The sequence below is a fragment of the Apis laboriosa genome, unplaced genomic scaffold (genome assembly GCF_014066325.1).
Source record: "Apis laboriosa isolate Shangri-la unplaced genomic scaffold, ASM1406632v1 scaffold23_cov150, whole genome shotgun sequence".
Taxonomy (NCBI): Eukaryota; Metazoa; Arthropoda; class Insecta; order Hymenoptera; family Apidae; genus Apis; species Apis laboriosa.
The window spans coordinates 1,380,376-1,401,838 of record NW_025222452.1 but is presented as its reverse complement, the minus strand read 5'-3'; the positions used below and the strand labels follow the sequence as shown (position 1 = coordinate 1,401,838).

General features: G+C 23.6%; 4 protein-coding genes across 8 annotated transcripts; 2 read left to right on the top strand and 2 right to left on the bottom strand.

The window, feature by feature from the left end:
* The first annotated feature begins 332 nt into the window (after nt 1-332).
* On the top strand, nt 333-3,471 carry LOC122713314 (mini-chromosome maintenance complex-binding protein). Its single transcript, XM_043933660.1, has 8 exons — nt 333-798; nt 907-1,184; nt 1,453-1,776; nt 1,894-2,216; nt 2,298-2,477; nt 2,559-2,802; nt 2,913-3,086; nt 3,192-3,471. Exons 1-8 carry the CDS (start codon nt 792-794, stop codon nt 3,375-3,377), a joined length of 1,716 nt encoding a protein of 571 aa, XP_043789595.1. The 5' UTR covers nt 333-791; the 3' UTR covers nt 3,378-3,471.
* Nucleotides 3,472-4,000: 529 nt separating this feature from the next.
* On the bottom strand, nt 4,001-16,425 carry LOC122713331 (inositol hexakisphosphate kinase 2). 4 transcript variants are annotated; one of them, XM_043933684.1, is made up of 11 exons: nt 15,865-16,425; nt 15,083-15,209; nt 14,819-14,942; nt 14,621-14,700; nt 14,247-14,422; nt 13,880-14,085; nt 13,448-13,729; nt 5,285-5,360; nt 4,977-5,142; nt 4,608-4,832; nt 4,001-4,487 (listed from the first exon to the last, which is right to left on the bottom strand). In XM_043933684.1, the coding sequence occupies exons 1-11, from the start codon at nt 15,985-15,987 to the stop codon at nt 4,279-4,281; spliced, it is 1,794 nt and encodes a 597-aa protein (XP_043789619.1). In that variant the 5' UTR covers nt 15,988-16,425; the 3' UTR covers nt 4,001-4,278. The 4 variants fall into 4 exon arrangements, with proteins under 4 accessions (XP_043789619.1, XP_043789617.1, XP_043789618.1 ...); XM_043933682.1 differs by lacking the exons at nt 4,001-4,487; nt 4,608-4,832; nt 4,977-5,142; nt 5,285-5,360 and adding exons at nt 8,413-9,150; nt 9,260-9,541 and having other exon boundaries at nt 15,865-16,120; nt 16,184-16,400; XM_043933683.1 differs by lacking the exons at nt 4,001-4,487; nt 4,608-4,832; nt 4,977-5,142; nt 5,285-5,360 and adding exons at nt 8,413-9,150; nt 9,260-9,538 and having other exon boundaries at nt 15,865-16,402.
* A 427-nt stretch (nt 16,426-16,852) lies between these two features.
* Nucleotides 16,853-19,415, top strand: LOC122713412 (tryptophan--tRNA ligase, mitochondrial). Of its 2 annotated transcripts, none has more exons than XM_043933844.1 (6): nt 16,853-16,955; nt 17,762-17,926; nt 18,179-18,441; nt 18,609-18,730; nt 18,817-19,087; nt 19,183-19,415. In XM_043933844.1, the coding sequence occupies exons 2-6, from the start codon at nt 17,903-17,905 to the stop codon at nt 19,403-19,405; spliced, it is 903 nt and encodes a 300-aa protein (XP_043789779.1). In that variant the 5' UTR covers nt 16,853-16,955; nt 17,762-17,902; the 3' UTR covers nt 19,406-19,415. The 2 variants fall into 2 exon arrangements, with proteins under 2 accessions (XP_043789779.1, XP_043789778.1); XM_043933843.1 differs by lacking the exon at nt 16,853-16,955 and adding an exon at nt 17,520-17,701.
* Nucleotides 19,416-19,428: 13 nt separating this feature from the next.
* LOC122713411 (reticulon-4-interacting protein 1, mitochondrial-like) lies at nt 19,429-21,306 on the bottom strand. Its single transcript, XM_043933842.1, has 6 exons — nt 20,854-21,306; nt 20,527-20,759; nt 20,239-20,448; nt 20,056-20,168; nt 19,709-19,976; nt 19,429-19,620 (listed from the first exon to the last, which is right to left on the bottom strand). The coding sequence occupies exons 1-6, from the start codon at nt 21,086-21,088 to the stop codon at nt 19,513-19,515; spliced, it is 1,167 nt and encodes a 388-aa protein (XP_043789777.1). The 5' UTR covers nt 21,089-21,306; the 3' UTR covers nt 19,429-19,512.
* Nucleotides 21,307-21,463: the final 157 nt, after the last annotated feature.

The following is a 21,463-nucleotide window of genomic DNA, read 5'->3' as shown; positions in this document are numbered from 1 at the left end:
ATACCTTGTATCCCGTTTATAATTAAGTAAATATATTGTAAGTAAATATAGGAAGATAATAATGAAAAAAGAATAGAGATTAAAAAATTTTGAAATTAACGTCATTTCCGAAGTATAGCAAACAAAATATAAATATACATAAAAAGAGTAAATAATAAAAGAAGGATAAAGATAGGATAAGAATTAATACTAATACTATCTCTCGAATGTCAAAGATAATTTAAATCAGATAACATTTATTCTTTGATTAAATCTGATGGAATAATAATTGAAGATAAGCGCTATATTTTGAACGTTTTTAGAAAGATGTTTTTGACATTTAAGAAATGGCATTGATGAACAATTTTTATTTTATCTATATCCTTCTTTTGTTTCTGTTTATATTTGTATTTCATTTGCGGCACTCTGAAGATGGCGCTGATTTTTAACGTATCTCTATCTTTTGCTATTTATTCTTGCCTATATAAAATTATATGCTCAAAAGATGGCTCTAATATAATGCTCTAATATATCTGTTAAATTTACACATAAGTTTTCTTTTTAAAGGAAAAGCGCTACTAATTACTATACTTCTGTATATAGATATCTAAAAGAGTATTTTATGTATAAATTTTTTATTTAAATATTTTGTTTATGAATAATCGAAAATGTTTAATTGTACTTAGTGGATATTTATATTTTTGCGATTTTTTTATTTCTTTAATATATTTTCTTTCTATTTAATAAGATTTTTCGAGGTTACTTTATAATTGATTTTAGTAGAGATTTGATATTTGTGTTATAACTTTATAATGATTTGTAAGTATGCTTTTTTATTAAAGTACTATGCTATTATTAAATCATTGTTGAATAAAATTAATCAAAAAATAAATATTAAGAATATTAAGTATTAATATTTTATTTTAGCTTCACTTAAAATAACGGATTGGACACCTGATTACTTTATTGCAAATCGATCAAATTGTAATGTGATTTTAGAAAATTTAGATACTTTAAATGAAATTCCATTACTAAATAATGTTCCCCTTCATGAATTCAAAGATAAACAATTAGTCAGATTTAAAGGGATGATTCAAGATATGCATGATCCTGAATATTACTTACAACAATATGAAGTGAAGAATAACCAAACTGAAACATTTGAGCTGAAGTCTGGGATGTACATAGATACAGCAAAATGTTTGGTAATTATTTAATTAAAATTTTATTTCATAAGGCCCTTCAATATATTCTTTTGTCCATATTAAAATTAAAATTATATGGATGTATATCAATGAGGCTTATAGTAAATATATGGTAGTTTCAGGTGTGAAATGCGAAAAGAACAGCTTATTTCATGTATACAACTGCCTACATTATTATTTTATATAAATATTTAAGAATTATATAATACACATATTTTTAATATCTTTTTATTTGAAATTTAATAATTTTATTGTATGTGTTTTTTAGCCACATGAAACAATTTTGTTGGAATCAGAAAAGAACCAAAATTCAGAAAGACACACATGTATTGTAATATCAATTCCAGGTTTAAATGATTGGGTAAAGAAAACATACAAGCAATTACATTATTCAAAATTAATTAATAGGTATAAAAGAAATTTAGATGAAGATAACTGTGAACCTATGGACTGTTCAGAGTCAGTACGAAAGAAAGAAAAAATTGACGATAATAAGAAAATAGAATATGATACAAGGCAATGTTTAGTTTCAGAAGATTATATATTAAATTTTCCTATTCCTATAAATGATGGTAAAGCTTGTATTGTAAAGGTTATTAATGAATTTTTAATATTTATACTTCATATAATATTAACAATTTTTATGTTATATAAATTACATATGAAATTTGCTGTCATATAATTTATATTTTTCTATATTAAATTACAGATATATGAAGATATGACTTTAAAGCTGAATCAAATTATTGAAATAATAGGTTTTATATCTTTGGATCCTTTTTTAAATATTGTTCATTCAGATGAGACTATGACAGAAGCTGAAATAACTGTTCATCATCCACCTGCATCTCTTGTTCCACGATTACATGCTATAAAAATAATCCAACCAATTAAACAAGACATAAAAATTGTCTCAGAAGTAATGTCCAAAGCAGAGTTAATAAGAAACGATCTTCATTTAATATTAAGTGAGCTTCTGTTTGGAGATCACTTAGCTGCAGATTATTTAATCTGTCATTTACTTTCCTCAGTGTAAATATATTTTATTTATTATTTTTTTTATTATTTCACGATAAAAATCTGATTAATACATTTTTAAAACCATTATTTTAGCTATATGAGAAGAGATTACTTTTGTCTTGGTACTTATCCCTTAAATATAACACATTTTCCTATGATTAAATATAAAGAATTTCCAAAAGATTTATACAAATTTTTAAATTTACTTGTTAAGAAAAGTCATTTATTGGAAATTACTTTGGAGAATTTAAATGATTTGAATTTAATACCAAAGTAAGCAAATATTAATTTAAATACAATTTTTTTATAAGAATTAATATTATTTAATTTACGATATATTTTTTTTATTATTAGGAAAGATTATGAATGTAATAGACTAACTAGTGGAGTTCTCCAACTGAGCGACAATACACATCTTATAATAGATGAAACAGGATTAACTACTGGTCAAATAACACAAGCTGGAAGAGAAAATTACAATGCGATTTGCGATTTGATTAACTTTCAAAAAGTGACATATGATTTTAAATTTTATAAAATAGAATATGAAACTGATATTCCAGTATTAATTTTATCAGAAGCTAAATCTTTTATTCCGGTATGAAAAAAATTATATAATATTATATATAATATTAATAATATATATAATTTATATATAATATTTATGAATGAATTAGATTAATTATGAATAGTATATATCCATTTTAGTGTCAAACTCAAATAATTCTAAAAATAGATTCAGAATCGGAAAATTTATATTCTCAAGTAAAAGAAATTGCGGAGCAATATTTAAGAGATGAAAGTCGATTGATAAATATTCGACAGTATTTAGAAGTAATACGCGATACGAAATTTGAATTAAATGATGAAGACGTTATAAAGGTAATTAATATTGTTTCAACTTTTAAAAATTATCCATATTTTGAATATTTCATTATATATACATAAAAAAATATATATTTGATATGTGTCTTTGTTTTTCATTAGGAAATTCAAAATGATTTCGTACAATGGAAACAAATAAACAAAAATGTTGATAATTTACACTCATTAATGGTATTGTCTAGATTACTATCTTTATCATATGGATCAAATACCTTAACTATAGAATATTGGAAAAAAGCAGTTCAAATGGAAATAGAAAGATTAAATAGATTACCAGAAAAAAAATAAATTTAATTCAATTGAAAATTAAAAAATTATGTATAATCCTAGATTATTTTTTTTTATATATTAATATATTAATATATTAATAAAAAATTTTTTACTAAAAATTTTATTATTTAATAATATAATTAATAATAATTTCAGCCTAATAATTTATCATCATTCACTATCAATCATGAATCATCTTGAATTATGTAAACTATTTGCTAATACATATCTAAAAAATAATATTAGAATGTATATTATAAAAACTAATATTTATGTATATATTATTAATTTATGTATTTGCTAAATTCCATTTTGCTTTATTCATCATATACTATGTATATTTAAGATAATATTTCCTTCTTTGGAAAATGGAAATAGCATTATTTTTATTTTCATAGTTGATTCTTAAAAAATATTATCAATTTCGAAATATTTTCAAGAATTTCTCGATTAATTATTTATATTACTAAAAATGTCAATTTGTCTTTGTTTTGATATTAAACATTATTATAATTAATATATTATAATTACCAAGGAAAGATTAGAAGTCACTTATTTCATGTAAAATGTTAATAAGAATATTATGAAAGATACAGTATATATGATTTATTTTTTACTATAAGAAAGAAAAGAAAAAAAGAAGCCAAGATAAAAGCTGTTGATAATTTTATTTGGATATTTATCCCTTATCGGCAGCGTGAAATTGATTAAAAATTGAAATTAGAAACATAAATTATATCTAATGGAATAATTCTAGTCAAGTAGAGATTATTATTAAAAAAGATTGTTAATTTATGCATATATTAAATATTATTCTATTAAGAAAAAATTGAAATTCGAGACATATTAAATATTATTCTGTTAAGGAAAAATTGAAATTCGAGAAATTTCAGTGGAGATCAGATTCGATCTCGTTAGGTCAGTTTAAACGAGCCACATTTAAAACTTTTTCTACACTATTAGCATCCGTTAATTTACCAACTCTTTGTTCACGTTCCTTTCGTACTAATTCCAATCCTTTTTTGGCAGCTTGTGCGTATCTTTTCGAAAGCGCAACTTCTCCTTTGACACCCGGAATATGGCCAGTATAACCTACGATTGGTGGTCTTTCGGGAGAAATTTCATAATCTGTAAACAATATTAAGTTTAATTAAATTCTTTGCTATTTGCTTAATTTTTTATTATTTATTAAATTCATTGAAAATTGCAAAAACATAATCGTATAATATAACTACAAATAATACATACGAAACGTAGTTAGTCGATTTTTATCATTATCGCGATCAGTTAGAACATTTATATCAGCTCGAGTTTGTAATAAAAGATTTCTAGAGATAGCGTTTCTCTCTGTAGTTTGTGTAAGATCTCTACGAGCTTTTAATTTAATTTGATTTTCACGCCATTCTCTAGTACCTTCTTCCACTGCTCGCATAAAAGATAGACCATATCTAGTATTAAAACCAGGAATATACCCTACAATGAAATAATTAAATATTTTAATTAATTTACTTTCAATATGTATTATATATATATTGTATGTACAATATATATATTATATGATTTCTTAATTTTAGTATTAATTTTAACTCAATAAAGATCAGATCTATATCTATTTACCAGTATATCCTAAGATATATGGAGGAGGAGGTTTTAAGAGATGCCTTTCATTTTTCCAATCTGTGTTTGTATCTTTTTCACAAAGAATCGTCGTGTTTTCGCGCATATCTTTTTCACAATTGGGTCTGTAAGGTCCTGTCTTGAGAATTTTCTTTTCAAGTAATTCCTGTATGATGCAATATGCTCGTGGAAGTTTTGATTAATTTTACAAGTGAATAATTTCCACCATTATTTTTTGTATTTTTTTCTTGATTTTTGTTTTCTTTTGTCAATGCGAAATCGGATCGTTAATATTTGCATACTCTTACCTTCATAATTTCTTGAGTGCATGCTCCAAATCGTTTTCCAACTCGAAATCTAAGAGTGGGACAGTGTCCTGTATAACTGAAAAAAATAAAATAGAATTAAATGAAACAACCGCGTGATTTCCATTGATCCGAAATTGTAGATAAAATAATTGTAATAGAATTATAGAAAAAACGATATCGATCAAATAATGAATAAAAATATTATTCAGTGAAAAAAATAACAGCCGATGGCTGTATGGATAAGTTAAACGTAATAGTTTAACTTTTCGCGCTTATTCATTAAGCGCGCATGCGCATGTGTTCCATTGAAAACATTAGAGTAAAATTTTGTTTATTCTAACAAACATTACAAAAAACATAAACAAAATAGTTTAGATATTTTTAATTAAATTTTTCAATTAATTCTCTTCTTTTTAAAATATATTAATATTTTTAGATCAAATAATTTAACAACTATTTTTTTCTTACTGATACATTGTTTTTTTAATGACTTCTTTCATTTAACAATTTATGAATGTAATGAATATATAATGAAAATAAATATGAATATATAATGAATATAATATATAATATGAATATAAATTGAATTAATTTTTATTCATTTTAAATTTCTGAATGAAAGTTTTTCTTTGAATCGATCAATAGATATGTAAAGTATGCAAATTAATCGGAACTTATATGGATAAGTTAAACAGTGCAGTAGGCGACAGAAAGAAGAAATGCAAAACCAAAGTTTACTATAGTTAACAATAACTTGACTATATGACTCAACTTGTTTAAAAAATAGTTTCGCGCGCAGATCTATTGGTCATATTTCACATTACACATTAAATATTTAATTCTATCGATCAAATACGAGAATTATTTATGCATATCGATTTATTCGTTTGAGTTGACCATCAAATTTTTATGACATTAATATTATCGAAATATTTCACAAGATCTTTTTTCTTTTTGTTATCCAATATATAATATCATGATTTTATTATAGAAATTATCGTTAAAATCGATACACGGATAAAAGTGTAATAATATACTTATTATTAATTATTAATCATACGTATATACATGATAAAAAAAGATGCGCTCAAGGTTTTACATGTTAAACTATTTGATTACCTACCGTGTATTCGATTCGATTATTCCAAACAAAACTACTAAACTCACATTCGATTTTTTTCCCGACATCCGTTCCTTTAGTCTCTTATCTAGGCATCTGATTATTAACAACAATTGAAAAACCGTTCCAACATGGTACTTCAAAAATCAATCTCTCTAGACCTTAAAAGCCCGTGCTAGCCCGTGTATTGTGTGCACGTATTGTATTCGCTTACGTTACGCAATCAAAAATAAACGGTGCTACTAGAAAATATTTAGCGTTAACAATCAACGTTGCAAATTCAATTAATACTGTTCAATACCAATGCAAGTGTTTGCCGCACAGCAAGAAATTTGAACCTATCTCGGTTCGCGAACAAGATGAAAAAAAAAAAAAAAACGATTAAATTACAACATGTAATCGAATATCCATTTAAACATCGGTAATATTCTCGCAAGTACGCGTGTCTATCTACCTATCAAATCTTACCCAGGTAAATGAGCGGCATAACACTGTCTAAAAAATTGTTTCTTCTGTTCTTCAGACACCGGATCATACACCATCTTTCGATCTATTTTTTTTTTTGTTTTAATATAATTTTTATTGTATTATCGATACGATCAATGTTTCAATCATTTTCATCTTCCCCTTTCGATATTTACACTTCTCGAGCGTGGATATATGTATATATATATTTTTTTTTTTCTTAATTTTTTATAATGTAAAGTTTCGTTTAAAATTCGTTCGCTCTCGACTTCGATCGCGAACGAGAGTACGATCAGTCACGCTTATGACTTGTCTAGTCATAAGAAACAGTATACACATTATTGTACATGCATGTATTAGTAATATACCGCATACTGAGAAGAATCGAAGCGAATGTTACGCGTGCCGCGCTTGGTATACATACATACATAAGTAGTCGAATAAAACTGCATGTTGTATACAGTCAATAGTTATACATTAACACAGCAATTATGTTCCATTAAAATTAAAACCACCATCTCCCCACTTCGATTCTCTTCCTCTTTTCTTTACACACATCTTCATCCTTCGACAGAGATTCATTCAACATCCTTTTTTTTTTTTCTTTTGCAATGTTACTTGATTATTTAATTTTGATTATTTAAAAATATTTTATATTTTCAATATTTCATATCATATCGTCCGTTTTGTAATTTTTAAAACGTTATGCACTAAGATCAAGTAACGGTTCGTGTACCGTTATTAATAATTAATTACTTTCTTAATCATTTATTTATTTTATTTATTTCAAGAGAGAAAAAAAAAAAATAAAAAAACGGAATGGAAACATAAATTCGATTTTTTTCGATTTCTTTACATTTACAGAAAAAAAATATTATTCCTGAAAATTATTCAAGAAAGTTTTTCAAAAATTGAGATAATTCGAGTGCACAAAATAAATGCAGGTGTTTATCCGAATAGTTGGTAAATATCCTATAAGAACAATTAATTTCACATATAACTATGAAGCTTTATTTCATTTAACAATCGTAAACGAGCGTGACGCGCATTACCGTTTTCCTTTCGCGTTTCATCGATAACTGGATACGATTTAGTACCAGGCAATGGTCTCCTAGGAGTAATTCAACTTCGTTACCTTCAAGAAGATCGATACGTGCACTAAGTGGGGAAAAGAAGAAAGGCCACTTAAATCTATGTATAATCGATCGATTTAAAAAATATTTTAAAAAATCAAAAAATCTCGCATGCATCCATGTGGAAAAAAAATTTGCATCTTACATATTGTTAATTGCTTTAGATTACTTTAATTTGATGAAAATAATTCAACAAATAAATTGAAGAATGTATCGTATATATTATTGTATATAAATTAGCTACATATATTTTTCATATGTGGTCAAATCATTTAAATTATTTGTCATCCTATGTATTTTGTAAAAAATATTTATATGTTCTTATATGTATAAGTCTAACAGATTATTGAATGATCTATGAATTATACTATGATTTAAATTGATAAATCTAAAAGGGAAAAAATATATAAATACATTGTTTCTTAAAAATATTTCTTTCGAATATTTTTATATTAAGAATCATATGTACATATAATAACCGACAACGGTTCTCGCGTAATGTACAAGCTATGTACATATATATATATACATACATACACATATACATATATATACATATATACATATATATGTATATATATATATATGTATATATATATGTATATGTAGATATATATATTCATGAATATATGAATTAAATAATACTTTTTATATGCAATTCACATTCACATATTTCAATACAGACTCATAAATTTCTCACATATACTCACTGGTACATTTAGTAAAATTTTGCTATGTAAAATCATACATTCAAAATACATATGTACAGATTTGTTTCACAGAAATCAATCACATTTAATAAGATAATCAGAGTTTTGTCATCAATGTTTTTAATATAAATTAAAAATTCTTCGTCGATTCTTCCTTTTTATGTATCGTTCTTTATATGTATACAGAGAAATTTATAACAAATTCTTAGCAATTAACCTTCAGTTAAAATTTCAAGTAGAAGTCGCTTTAAACTATCCAGACCGGTTAGAAAACCACAATCTGGACCTTGATGTACCATAGGAGCGTGAGCCGAGTTACAAGGCATGCTAGAACCGTGAACAAAGGTCGTGTGCGCAAAATCAATGATCCTTACGTCGACCAATGCATCCTGAGATTTCTGTTTCATTTTTTTCATTTGATAAGGATAAGATGTGTACCTGTTTTTTTAATTAAAATATTATTTCTTTTTTAATTATCGGTTTAATAGTTTCAGATACGTGTCAAATAGTTTTTTTTTCTTTTTTTTTTTATAGCAAAATTACTTACGAATATCTGTTCGACATATTGGCACATTTGAGTTCTTTCTCTATTCTCTTTTCTCTTTCGTAAATATGAAATAATTCATGTCCATGTTTTTGTCGCTTTATTCCAGGATCAGATCTAATTTCAATATCAGAATTAGCATCTTGCGTATCATTATCCGAACTTTGTCCAAAACAATATTCATCGCTCGAAGTGCCATAAACCATCCATTGTTCGTATCTGGGAGATTGGAGCATCCTGTCGATCAAGCTGTCCGTAGATCCAACGAAAACTGTCTCCTCACTGCTGGGATTGTCAGTTGGTCATCGCATAGAATGCATTATTAACTATTATTGCTTGGTTTATTTCCTTCTCTTCAGATATTATCGAATATTAACATGTAAAAGATTTATTTATGGGCCGCGCAAAAAGTTCGAAATGTCTCGGCAGAGAACATGCGATATATAATAAATGCATAAAAATATTTATTTTTTTTATTGACTTTCTGTTCTAAAATTACCAGATTTAATATAATAAATGTAATAAAGAGTAATTCTATTAACGTTCCTTAATTAAATGAATTTAATATATTTAATGTAACAAACGTTATGTATAATTTCCACTACTTATAGATATACGTTTACATATATACTTACTATTATTTCAATTTTTTTTCATGCATATGTACGTAATATGTATCGTATTGAAAAATAATGACAATTAAAACGCAAATTAACTTATTAGATACATCATAAAATTTTCTTATATACATATACATTTCTTATATATAGATACTTAGGTACATATTTAAGGTAGAAATGCTTGAAATAAGATAAAATCTTAATTTTATGAATAACATCTGGAATTTTATCATTTAATTTAAAATTTCATTGATTTCATTTAATCATGATTCGATCTCTTAAATTTTTAATACGTTTTCCATTTTAATCAATGAGATACAACGAAGTTTTCACACAGCCCTGTCATTAGATTTCACATGGTACAATGTATGACCTCTTACCATCTATTAACCCTTTTACTGCCCAGACCATAGCGGGCATGCAGGCCCTGTGGGTCATATATTTCGAGTAAAAGAGAATGTTTATATCTCGTATACAGGATGCAAAGTAAATGGCGAAATTCTCTTCAAAAAATTTTTTTTCTTATTTTATGATACAAACAAAAATTTTGTTTTAATATATGCGATTCAAATATCTTAATAATATTATAAGCCTAATGAATATGCAAATATTTATTTTAAATATATTTCATCGTTTCAAATATTTTTCTTTATTAAATATTAATCATCTATAAATTATTAATATTATATATTATGATAAATATACAAAACCTTTAAAGTGAATACATAATTCGCTCTTTTCGTGAAAAATATTTATAGCTATCCTACAGTCTTTTATATTTAACCTATAACATATAGATTTTCGCTTTACAAAGAAAATTTTATAAAAAGGTTAATTAAATGGTAATATTATATAATATTATAATTTATTAATAATAAATATTATATAATTTATTATTTTTTTTAAATTTTATTATTTTACTTATACTTTTTTACTCACTTATTACTCTATACATATATTAACAATTTATCTTTTTTAATTTGTGTCATAAAATAAAAATGTATACATGTTAATATACATATATATATATTAATATACACATATGCATATACATCAAACTTAAAAAGATAAACAAATAATTTGTATAAATATATTTTCAATATAACAAAATTCACCACTTACTAAACGTCATGTATGCCTAATTTCGTTTATTGCATAAGATTAATCGAGTTAAATTATTAATTAAATTAAAAAATATACATTCAATGAGTGATAAAAAATAGATATACATACACGCACGCACATTTGCAGATGTATGCATACATGTATATCTATATATGTTGCGTATACATACATATATAAGATCTGAAAATACAACATTTATATAAACTAATAAAAAAAATATAATATTCCTTTAAAAAAATAAAAATAAAATCGATTAAGTATATATAAACATTAATTTTTTATATTCACAATTTCAATTAATAACTCGTATCCTTCATTTATCAAATAATGAAAATAACAAAATAATTTTGAAATATCTCGCGTTTATATACTTTTTTTTATAAATATATTTTTTAAAATATATGTGATCGTTATATATTAAATTTAAATTGCAAAGAAACAGCTCTATTCATGTTTCTTTCCCTAACTATTCCTTTATCAATACATATAATATACATCTTACAAAATATAAAATATTTTTCATAAATACATATATACATATACATATGCAGGACATATACAGATACATATACACATACACATACATATATGCGCATACGCATGATATAATGTAAATGTCCCTTTAACTTTTTTTTCATTTTAGTGCAGAAATATTTGCACCTAATAACTTTTGTAGAGCTGTACTCTACACTTGAGCAACAATATACCTACGAAAGGATTTTGAAATCCACCACTTTCAGCTTTGATCCTCCCCTAGTAAGAAACTGGGCTCGATTAGGGACTGGTATTGCCGCGCTTTATTATAGTTCGGCCGTAATAAAGAGCAGTTTTCTAAAAAGTGATGGTACACAGAAATATACATGCTTAAATTACGAAAATATCGCAATATCAGTTTTTTAGTGTAATGATTCGATGGAAAATAAGTTATGATTTTTATCCTTCCTTGATTCCTAGAGAAAAATGTAAATAGAGCAAATTGTTTATACCAGTTAAATCAATTATATAATTATTATTGTAAATAAATACTTCTTAGTCTGAGCAAATATAATGAAAATTTCTCTTATGTTTGTTCAATATTTTCTATATATATACATACATACATATATTTAATTTTAAGTTATTTATTTAAAGTTATACATACATATACATATATAAGTAATATGTAATAAAATATATATATATAAATTATTAATAAAAAATTAATAAAGAACCATTAATTTTTGTTTCAAATTACAAGTAATAAATTTTCGAATCTATAATATATACAATATAGCGATTATTTGTAAAAGAGTCATTGTTTATTTGATTAAAAAAATTGTACAATGTATAAAAACTAATGTAAAATGTATATACCTACTCTAAGAAATATTTATAATGCTATATTACGTAGAATAATTTTTAATTATTGTGAGTATCAATACACTAAGGGACTGAAAATGCGATATTTTCTCTAAACCGGTTTTTAACAAAATATAATTGAAATAAATAATTTGAATATATATTGAAATCGTCGTAATAACTAACCCTCCAATTTTCTGATGGAGTATGTTATATTTTCAATTTGAAAATGAATATTAATATATGAACATCTCGATATATACAATTATTTTAAATTTTATCAAATGTAATTTATCTTGTTCGATTACTTTAGTAGAAGATAAAAATTATGATAAATGATTTATTTAAAGAAAGAAAACATATACACAAAAAAGAAAGAAAAAAAGAAAAAAAAAGAAAAGAAAAAAGAATATAGTACACATACATATAATACGTAGATTCGGACGAATTACTAAAAAATATACGCATGATATACCTTATACATACATACTTCACCAGATTGTGCATTCCGATTTCTATTTAAATATATCGGAGGGTTAAATGTATTAAATTGTTTATATTGATATGTGCAATTATCATCTAATTATAATATTTAAAAGAAAAAGAAAAAGAAATATTTGTTAGATTCCTATTGTTGTAATACATCAAAATAATGTACATATATATGTATAAAATATAATAAATATAAATAAAAATATAACTAAATAAATTATTTCATAAATAATGTATAAAACGTAAAAAAATGTAAACGAAGATTTACACCTGAAATTATATTTTGCTATAAATTTTTGACGAAATCACAACGTTAGGAATTTAATTCAGATCTTTCCGTATCGAATCGTTTTGCATTGTAAAATATTGAAATATATCATATTTATTTGTTCATATTAATCCATATAATTTTAAAGAAGATTATGTATACAATTTATTTTTAAATCTATTTTATTATTATAATCTATTAATATGTATAAATTTAATATTGATATTAAATATATGATATTTACAAATATTTACGAATCGAAACGAAACAATCAATATTTTTTTATCTAAAAATGTTAACAACAATGTTTACCCGCTAATGATTGAAAAAAAAATATCAATTACAAACCTTGTAGGATAAAATCTGGCGATACGTTTGGCCTCTCGAGTTGTTGCCTTCCCAAATCCTCTGTGTAAAGTACTCGTTTGACCGATTTCTTCTTCGATTGAAAGATTATAATCTGTGGAACTGTTACTTATGTCACCATCGTAACAGCTATCCGAAGTATGAGGACCGTCATCACTAATAGAACTAGAATTTGTTGAATCTTCGTCCATTTGTAATAAAGACGATGAATGACCGAACCCCGAAAAATCCATTTGACAACCTTCATAAACGACTAATAATGAACTAAAACAAATTTAATACGGAGCATATGAATTTCTGACATTTTTAATATAATATTCGTAATAAAAAATTTGAATATTAAAAGCAATTGAGTACTTTTCTTTTTAACTCCTAAATAATAGTGTTCTTGAAAATATTCCAACGAAAAATTACCACGAATAAAATCGATAGCTGCTTTGTCTCTCTATTGCACGTCGTAATTGTTCTAATCGTGATACCACTTTTTCGATAACTAACGTTCGTAAACAAAAGCCATTGTGAAAAAAACGATACAATGCTGCTTTAAAACCTTCTTCATTTAACGCTCTACCCCAATATTTATCCCTTTTCACATAATGATTGGTATTGGCTTGATAAACCTATAATATATATCACTTATGTATCACATTTGTAATATCTTACTATAAAATTTTATAAAGTTACTGCTACTATTACTTTCATTATTAATATTATAATATTATACAGACTTCAATATAAAAATATTATATATCATTTCAATATTATATTATATATCACGAACCTGCATTCCACACAATCTAACACCTAATGAAGCTGATGTACTAGCAGCACATTTTGCAATTTGTTTATTACGTTTTTCAACAGATGCATCATCACCATGTTGTCTGGTTCCCATTTTCAGGTCCAATATACATGGATGAGTATATTGTGATGTTATATTTTCCAATAAAAGGAAATCTTTTAGTTCAAGAAAACAAAAAAAAAAAAAAAAAATTACCAATCATTTCTTTTCAATTATTAAAATTATCAATTATTATAGAAAAAATTATTAATCATATATATTACAATTCTTATATTATTTTTTTCTTATATAAAAAATGTTAATTTTGTATAACTTTCTTATACAAAAATATTATTTAATGTTTACATACATACATTGTTTGTTTGATGCATTGTCCAAATGCATTCCTGGTTTTAATATTCCTGCTAATGTGTTATCATGATGAATTTTCATTCTAATACAAAAAAATTAATAATTAAAATTTATTATTTTTAATCTTTATAAAATAAAATATTTATGCATTAATTAATTTAATGTGACTTTAATATAAAAACATTCAAATATATTCATACCTTAATACATCTTCTCTTTTTCTTTTACTTGAATTATGTCCTTGTCTATTATCATGTTCTCTAAAACTAGGACTGTAACGTTTATCTAATGTAACTTCACCACTATTGGAAGCTTGCAAAACACCTGGATAAAAAAATTTTGATTATTTAATCCTTTCAATCGATATCAATATAATTAATTAAAAAAAAATATCAATAAAAAAATATATTAGAAGATAAAAAAAATGAAAAAGAAAGAAATAAAAAATAATAAAATTATCTTACCTTTAAATTTTGGAACAAAAACTTGAATATCTTGTGGAATGTTTTGATAAAAATCAAGTTCTCTACAGTTTAATGGTTTACAAATAGTATTTTGGTTTAATAAAAGTAATCTTGTATGTCCACCAACCTATAAAACATATAAAATTATTTTGTTATAATATTTTTTACAAAACAAAATGTTTTATTTTTAAATATATGATATAACAAATAAAAAGTCTTGTGCATTGATTAAATATTTATGCAATTTGTAATAAAATTTATTTATAGTTGTTATTTTTAATTCTATTTATTTCTGATGATATTCAAAAAATGCATACATAGAATTCTATTAATGAATCATTACTGAATCATAATATTATATATATAATTTCATTCTTTTTTGACTATCTCTTATTCTTTTTTTCTGATTCTTTTATAATTCTAATAATTTTTCTGAATATATTTTTTTATTATATTTTATTTTATATATATTTATTATATTTTATTTAATAAGAATAACAAATAAATAATTCTATTCACAAATAAACATGAATAAATAATAAATAAACATGAATATAAAATTGTATGATGTATTAAATAAAAACAAATAAAAGCAAAAAAGAAAAAAATATATAATTGCTAAGTTTTCGATTCATAAAATTAAAGAAACAAAAACAATCTTTCTTACTAAATATTATTATTAAAAAATAGAAAGATAAAAAATAAATGGTAACTAAGATTATTTAGGCAATATTTTATTTAAACATATATTTATATAATTAAATAAAACAAATTATCATTACCTGATTTTTGAGTGGTAATAATGCGACTTCTTCATCATTCTCCTGCAGAAAGGAGGAATTATTTGTATTATGGCACTGCGATTTTGTTTCTCCCATACCCCAGGTACCCGACAAATATACCATAACCGTTGACTAGTCCAATAAATAAAACTCAAACACCAAAACAGATTATTCACACGGTTTTTACTTCTGTAAATCTCGATGATACACTTTTCATCCATTCACTATTACTGAATTACTTGCTTAATACATTTTCCTTGAATGTGTCACAATGTTAAAAGAATAATAAGATATGATTATTAACAAATACGAAACAAACCTCTAAATATCTGCAATGTTCTTTCACAGTCGATTTTTCATAAGTATTAAAAAAACACACAAAAAAATATCGTTCTGGATGATATTACGAGATCAGCTGTGCAACAATCAGTATGCAAATTGCTTTTCGAAGGGTATATATAAATTAAGAAAATTCTGTGGTAGAAGATATTAGCTCTAATAATTTCTACTAGATGACACTAATAGTAGAAATTGCGTATCACATCGAGTTTGCCAATCCTAACAAAAAAATATATTCCAAGTATTATACTTTATCCAACTAGTTGAGTCATCGAATGTAAATAAAACTTTATGAGTAAAAATTAAAATGAATAAAGTTGGATTCACAAATCTGAGAATGTAAATTATATATGATAAAATATTATTATTTTTAAATTATCTTTAAATTAAAATAAAAAAAAAATAAATTTCAATAAATAATTTCTAAGATAAAAATTTACAATAAATAATATAATGTGAATCTATTTTCATGAAAAACAATCATCAGTATGTTATAAGCGAGAATCAATATAGTTTTATGTATTGATATAATCTAATCTTAATCTAATCTTGATATATTATTTAATTAATATTTTAAATTTCAAATTTTACATATTATGTGATTTCAAAACATTATATATTTGATTTATTTATTTTAGACATTTTTTCTCATTGAATAAAGTATAGTTCTTAAAACATATTTTTTTACTAAGCTTGACAAACTCATTGGTGGTTTTCTTTAATCAGCGCTACTAAACGGAAATTATTTTCTGGTAAAAATGTTATTAGTTCTAGGAAGACATATGAAAGTATCTATAAAAATATATAATGATGTATCATCTAATAAAAAAAGAATTAAAGAAAAATATATCAGAAAATTTCAAATAAATCATTCACATCATTGATGAAAATGATGATATTCAATATTATAACAAAATTTTATAGTATAGTATAATATTCAGAATTTATATATTTATATTGTATTTATATGAATATGAAGTGAAAATATAATATATTTATTATAATATAATTATAATGAATTCTTTTAATTGTGCAAAAATAAACAATATTCAAATTCTATAATAATAATTACATAAAAGACTTGATTTGTTTCATATAAAAAAACACACAATACTTTATATAGATGTTCTTTACTTATATAGATGTTCTTTAAAATTCCCGCAAATTGTAATATATAATATTTATATATATAATTTTGTACATAAACTAATAACTACACACATACACACATATATATATATATATATATATAGAAATAAAAAATAATATAAATAATAAGTAAATTAATATATATAAATAAAAAAATATAGAATACATTTAGCTTCATATTAGATAAGTTTTTCAGTATTAATTAAAAACACGTATTTTGAATTTAATTTTAAATAACAATCTATTTAAATGTATTAATTTATTGAAAATGTTTAAAACAATAAAAAATATTCATAGTTTTCAAAGAATTAATTCCAAATATATACTCATAAAAAAATATAGTCAAAAGGTTAAGTTTCACAATATTAAAAGTATTAATTTTTTATTTAAATATATCAATTAATTACAGGTTTCTAAATATTATCCAAAAAGAATATTTTCGGGAATTCAGCCAACTGGAAATTTACATTTGGGAAATTATCTTGGTGCTATACAAAAATGGATACAATTCCAGAATAATGGAGAAAATGTTATTTGGAGCATTGTGGATATGCATGCTATTACTTTATCACATGTAAGAATTTATTAAATATGTATTTTGTGTTTAATATATACTAATAGTGATATAAACAATGTTATATTTCATTAATTCTTGTTTTATAAGAATTATTATTAATAATATATTATATTATTAATATATTATATTATTATTTTATAATATATTATATTATTATATATTTATAATATATGTGTATAAATTTAAAAATTTTCTTTCAAAAATAAAAAAGAAAAAAAATATGAATTGAGAGTGAATATAATTTAATAGGATCCAAAAGTGTTAAATGATAATATATTTAAAATGACAGCAACATTGTTAGCATGTGGTATTGATCCAAAGAAGAGTATATTATTCCAACAATCTACTGTACCCATGCATACACAATTAAGTTGGATTTTGGGATGTCTTTCAACTCAAGCACGATTAACTCGCCTACCTCAATATAAAGAAAAAAGTCAGACATTAAAAGTCATCCCTTTGAGTTTATATATTTATCCTGTTTTACAAGCTGCTGATATATTACTATATAAGTAAGTATTTTATGCACAAAAATAATCAAATTAAAGTGTCTTAATAATGCTTAATATTATCTTAGAATTAATTAGTTTCAATTATTCATAAAAATTGATCATATTAATTTTTTATATTACTTAATTAAAACTAATTTTACGAAGAAACTATTTATATTTAATTATAGGGCAACACATGTTCCAGTTGGACAAGATCAAGTTCAACATATTCAATTAGCACAAGAATTAGCTATTAAATTTAACAAAAAATTTGGAGATACTTTTCCTGTACCTCATTCTTTAGTTAATGGTAAAAATTTTATTTCTACAAAAAATATATAATGATAAACATATGAATTATTTTTTTCTAATAGTATATATATATATATATTGCAGAAAATGCAAGTCAACGTATAAAATCTCTTCGCAATCCTTTAAAGAAAATGTCAAAGTCTGAGAAAGATTCAAGAAATAGATTAGATTTATTAGATGAACCTGATATATTGTTGGAAAAGATAAAAAAAGCTGTTACCGATTGTACTTCGAAAGTAACTTATGAACCAGAAACAAGACCTGGTGTTTCAAATTTAGTTATTATTCATTCAATGCTTAGTGGAAAATCTAAGGATCAAATATGTTCTGAAGTAGAAGAATTAGATACTGGAAAGTATGTACATTAAAAAATTCAATTTTTTTCTTTTTCATTCGTTGTACAATTTTAAATTATTTTTTTATTTTAATTTAATCGTTTATGTGTTATAGATATAAATTGATGCTGGCAGATTTTATTATAGAAAAATTAACTCCAATTCGTAAAGAATATTCAAAATTAATTAAGGATCCAATGTATTTAGAAGAAATTTTGAAGAATGGTACAGAAAAAGCGATCGAGATAGCTAATGATTGTTGGTATGATGTTCGAAATAAAATTGGTTTTGAAAATGATATTCTCTGTATTAATGAGTCAGTACAAAATATAGTATAATAAAATATAACATAAAATGCATATTTATTGTATGAAATAATTTTATTGTTAATTTTTTTGGATTAATTGTTGATATAATATTGTGATATAAAATTGTTGATATAATACTATGTCATATCAATAACTAATTTACCTCGTAAATGACCTTGAGCTACTCTTTCATATGCTAGTGGTAAATCTTGAAATGAATATACTTTTTTAACTACAGGAATAAGCTAAATAAAATAAAAAATCATATATGTACATGTATATGTATATATATTATTAATTAAAATTAAAATGATATATGGAAATTAATATTACCTTTTCAGTTTCAACCAATTCTTTAAGTGTTTTAATTCCTGCTGTTGAAGGTGTAAAAAAACCCCATTTCACTGTACTTCTATTTTCAACAATAGACATATTATATTTCAACAATTCACCTATATTTTTTACTGTGCCTGCTATTAATCCATGTTGATCTGTATTTTTTAATATTGGAGAATTTAAAGTTATATAAGTAGAATGAGGATAACCCTTTAATCTTATCATATCTGGTCCTTGATTAGCGCAATCCAAAATTATATTATAACTAAATTAGAAATAAATTAGAAATTTATATCATTTTACATAGAATGAATCAATGAAAATTTAAGGAATAAAATACATACGGTCCTTCACTAATTATTTTTGAATCAGCGCCATCTAATTTGTAATCAATCACAGTATCAGCTCCTAATTTTTGTACTAAATTGACAGCATCGCTACTACATGTAGTAACAACCTGAATCAATTTAATTTATGTTTTAATATGTATAGAAATGATAAATTTATTGATATGATGAGTGATTTACATTCATATCCCAAGACTTCAAAAGTTGTATTGCCATAGTTCCTACTCCTCCTGCACCACCTAATACTAAAACTTTGTTACTTTTTTTTAGAGGCATTATACTTTTACAATATAATGCACCAGTAATCCACAATGCAGACCATGCTGTAAGACCAGTATATAATATACTGGCTGCTTCAATATGTGACAAATTTCTAGGTCTCAAAGTAACCTATAGATAAATAACTTTTTGATTTATACATTTTGTTCTTTTTTTTTTTTGGTCATTTAGTCAATTAATATTACTTACATGCGAACTATTTACAACTACATAATTAGCATGACAACCTTGTTGTTCCACAGGAACTACACCCCATATTTCATCACCTAATTTTAATTTATTTCCAACTCCATGTCCTTTTGAAACTATTATACCAGAAAAATCTCTACCTAAAGTTAATGGCAATTCTAATTCATCATATTGTCTACTAGTAAGATTTTTTGCTTTTCTTAATAAATTTAAAATTACTGCACCATATCCTCCTAATACAAAATATTCAATTATAAATATTAAATATTTATCATTGAAACTTAATAAACTTTAATAAATAAATAATTAATATAAAATATTGCATACGTGTCATATATATATCTATAGGATTTACACTAGAAGCTTCAATTTTCACAAGAATATCTGTTGGTCTATTAATTACTGGAATTCTGACATTTGAGAGTTTTAATTCTTCCAAACCACCATATGAATGAATTTGCCAAGCTTGCATTTTATCTTCAATATTTTCTTTACATTTTGCTGATAAATTACTAAGAAAACGTATATTTGATTTAAAATTCAATGTTATTTTTTTTAACATCGTTTCAAATTAATTTCAATTAAACACCGAAAAAATATAGGTTATGTTCGAAAGAAGCTATTAATTTATATTTATAACAATATCAAAAATACTTTCTTTTAAAATTTGACAACATAAATTTACACAAATTTTTATAAAGATGGATAATTTAATAAATTTAATTTCAATAGATTTTCATGATACATCCAAGATGACTATATATTGATAATTGAATGTCATTGTCGTATATTTCTTTTTTTTTTTAGTATCTCGTTTATATATATATATATATAAGATATATAAACATAAAATTATACAATAATGTATTAATGATTAAGTTTTATGCTACAATTTGATCAAATATTTTTATTTTTTATTTTTCTTATTTATTAAATT

Excerpts from the sequence above, each read along its gene's own strand:
- LOC122713314 (XM_043933660.1), top strand. Across the intron at positions 1,777-1,893 it reads GTAAAGCTTGTATTGTAAAG|ATATATGAAGATATGACTTT; the intron begins GTTATTAATGAA and ends ATTAAATTACAG. Across the intron at positions 2,478-2,558 it reads GATTTGAATTTAATACCAAA|GAAAGATTATGAATGTAATA; the intron begins GTAAGCAAATAT and ends TTTTATTATTAG.
- LOC122713331 (XM_043933684.1), bottom strand. The coding sequence starts at position 15,987 with ATGGTATATTTGTCGGGTACCTGGGGTATGGGAGAAACAAAATCGCAG. Across the intron at positions 14,701-14,818 it reads AAAAGAGAAGATGTATTAAG|AATGAAAATTCATCATGATA; the intron begins GTATGAATATAT and ends TTTTTGTATTAG. Across the intron at positions 4,488-4,607 it reads AAATCGACTAACTACGTTTC|ATTATGAAATTTCTCCCGAA; the intron begins GTATGTATTATT and ends TATTGTTTACAG.
- LOC122713412 (XM_043933843.1), top strand. The coding sequence starts at position 17,621 with ATGTTTAAAACAATAAAAAATATTCATAGTTTTCAAAGAATTAATTCC. Across the intron at positions 17,927-18,178 it reads ATGCTATTACTTTATCACAT|GATCCAAAAGTGTTAAATGA; the intron begins GTAAGAATTTAT and ends ATAATTTAATAG. Across the intron at positions 18,731-18,816 it reads ACCTCATTCTTTAGTTAATG|AAAATGCAAGTCAACGTATA; the intron begins GTAAAAATTTTA and ends TATATATTGCAG.
- LOC122713411 (XM_043933842.1), bottom strand. The coding sequence starts at position 21,088 with ATGTTAAAAAAAATAACATTGAATTTTAAATCAAATATACGTTTTCTT. Across the intron at positions 20,760-20,853 it reads TATAGATATATATATGACAC|GAGGATATGGTGCAGTAATT; the intron begins GTATGCAATATT and ends ATTTTGTATTAG. Across the intron at positions 19,977-20,055 it reads AAAATAATTAGTGAAGGACC|TTATAATATAATTTTGGATT; the intron begins GTATGTATTTTA and ends TTTCTAATTTAG.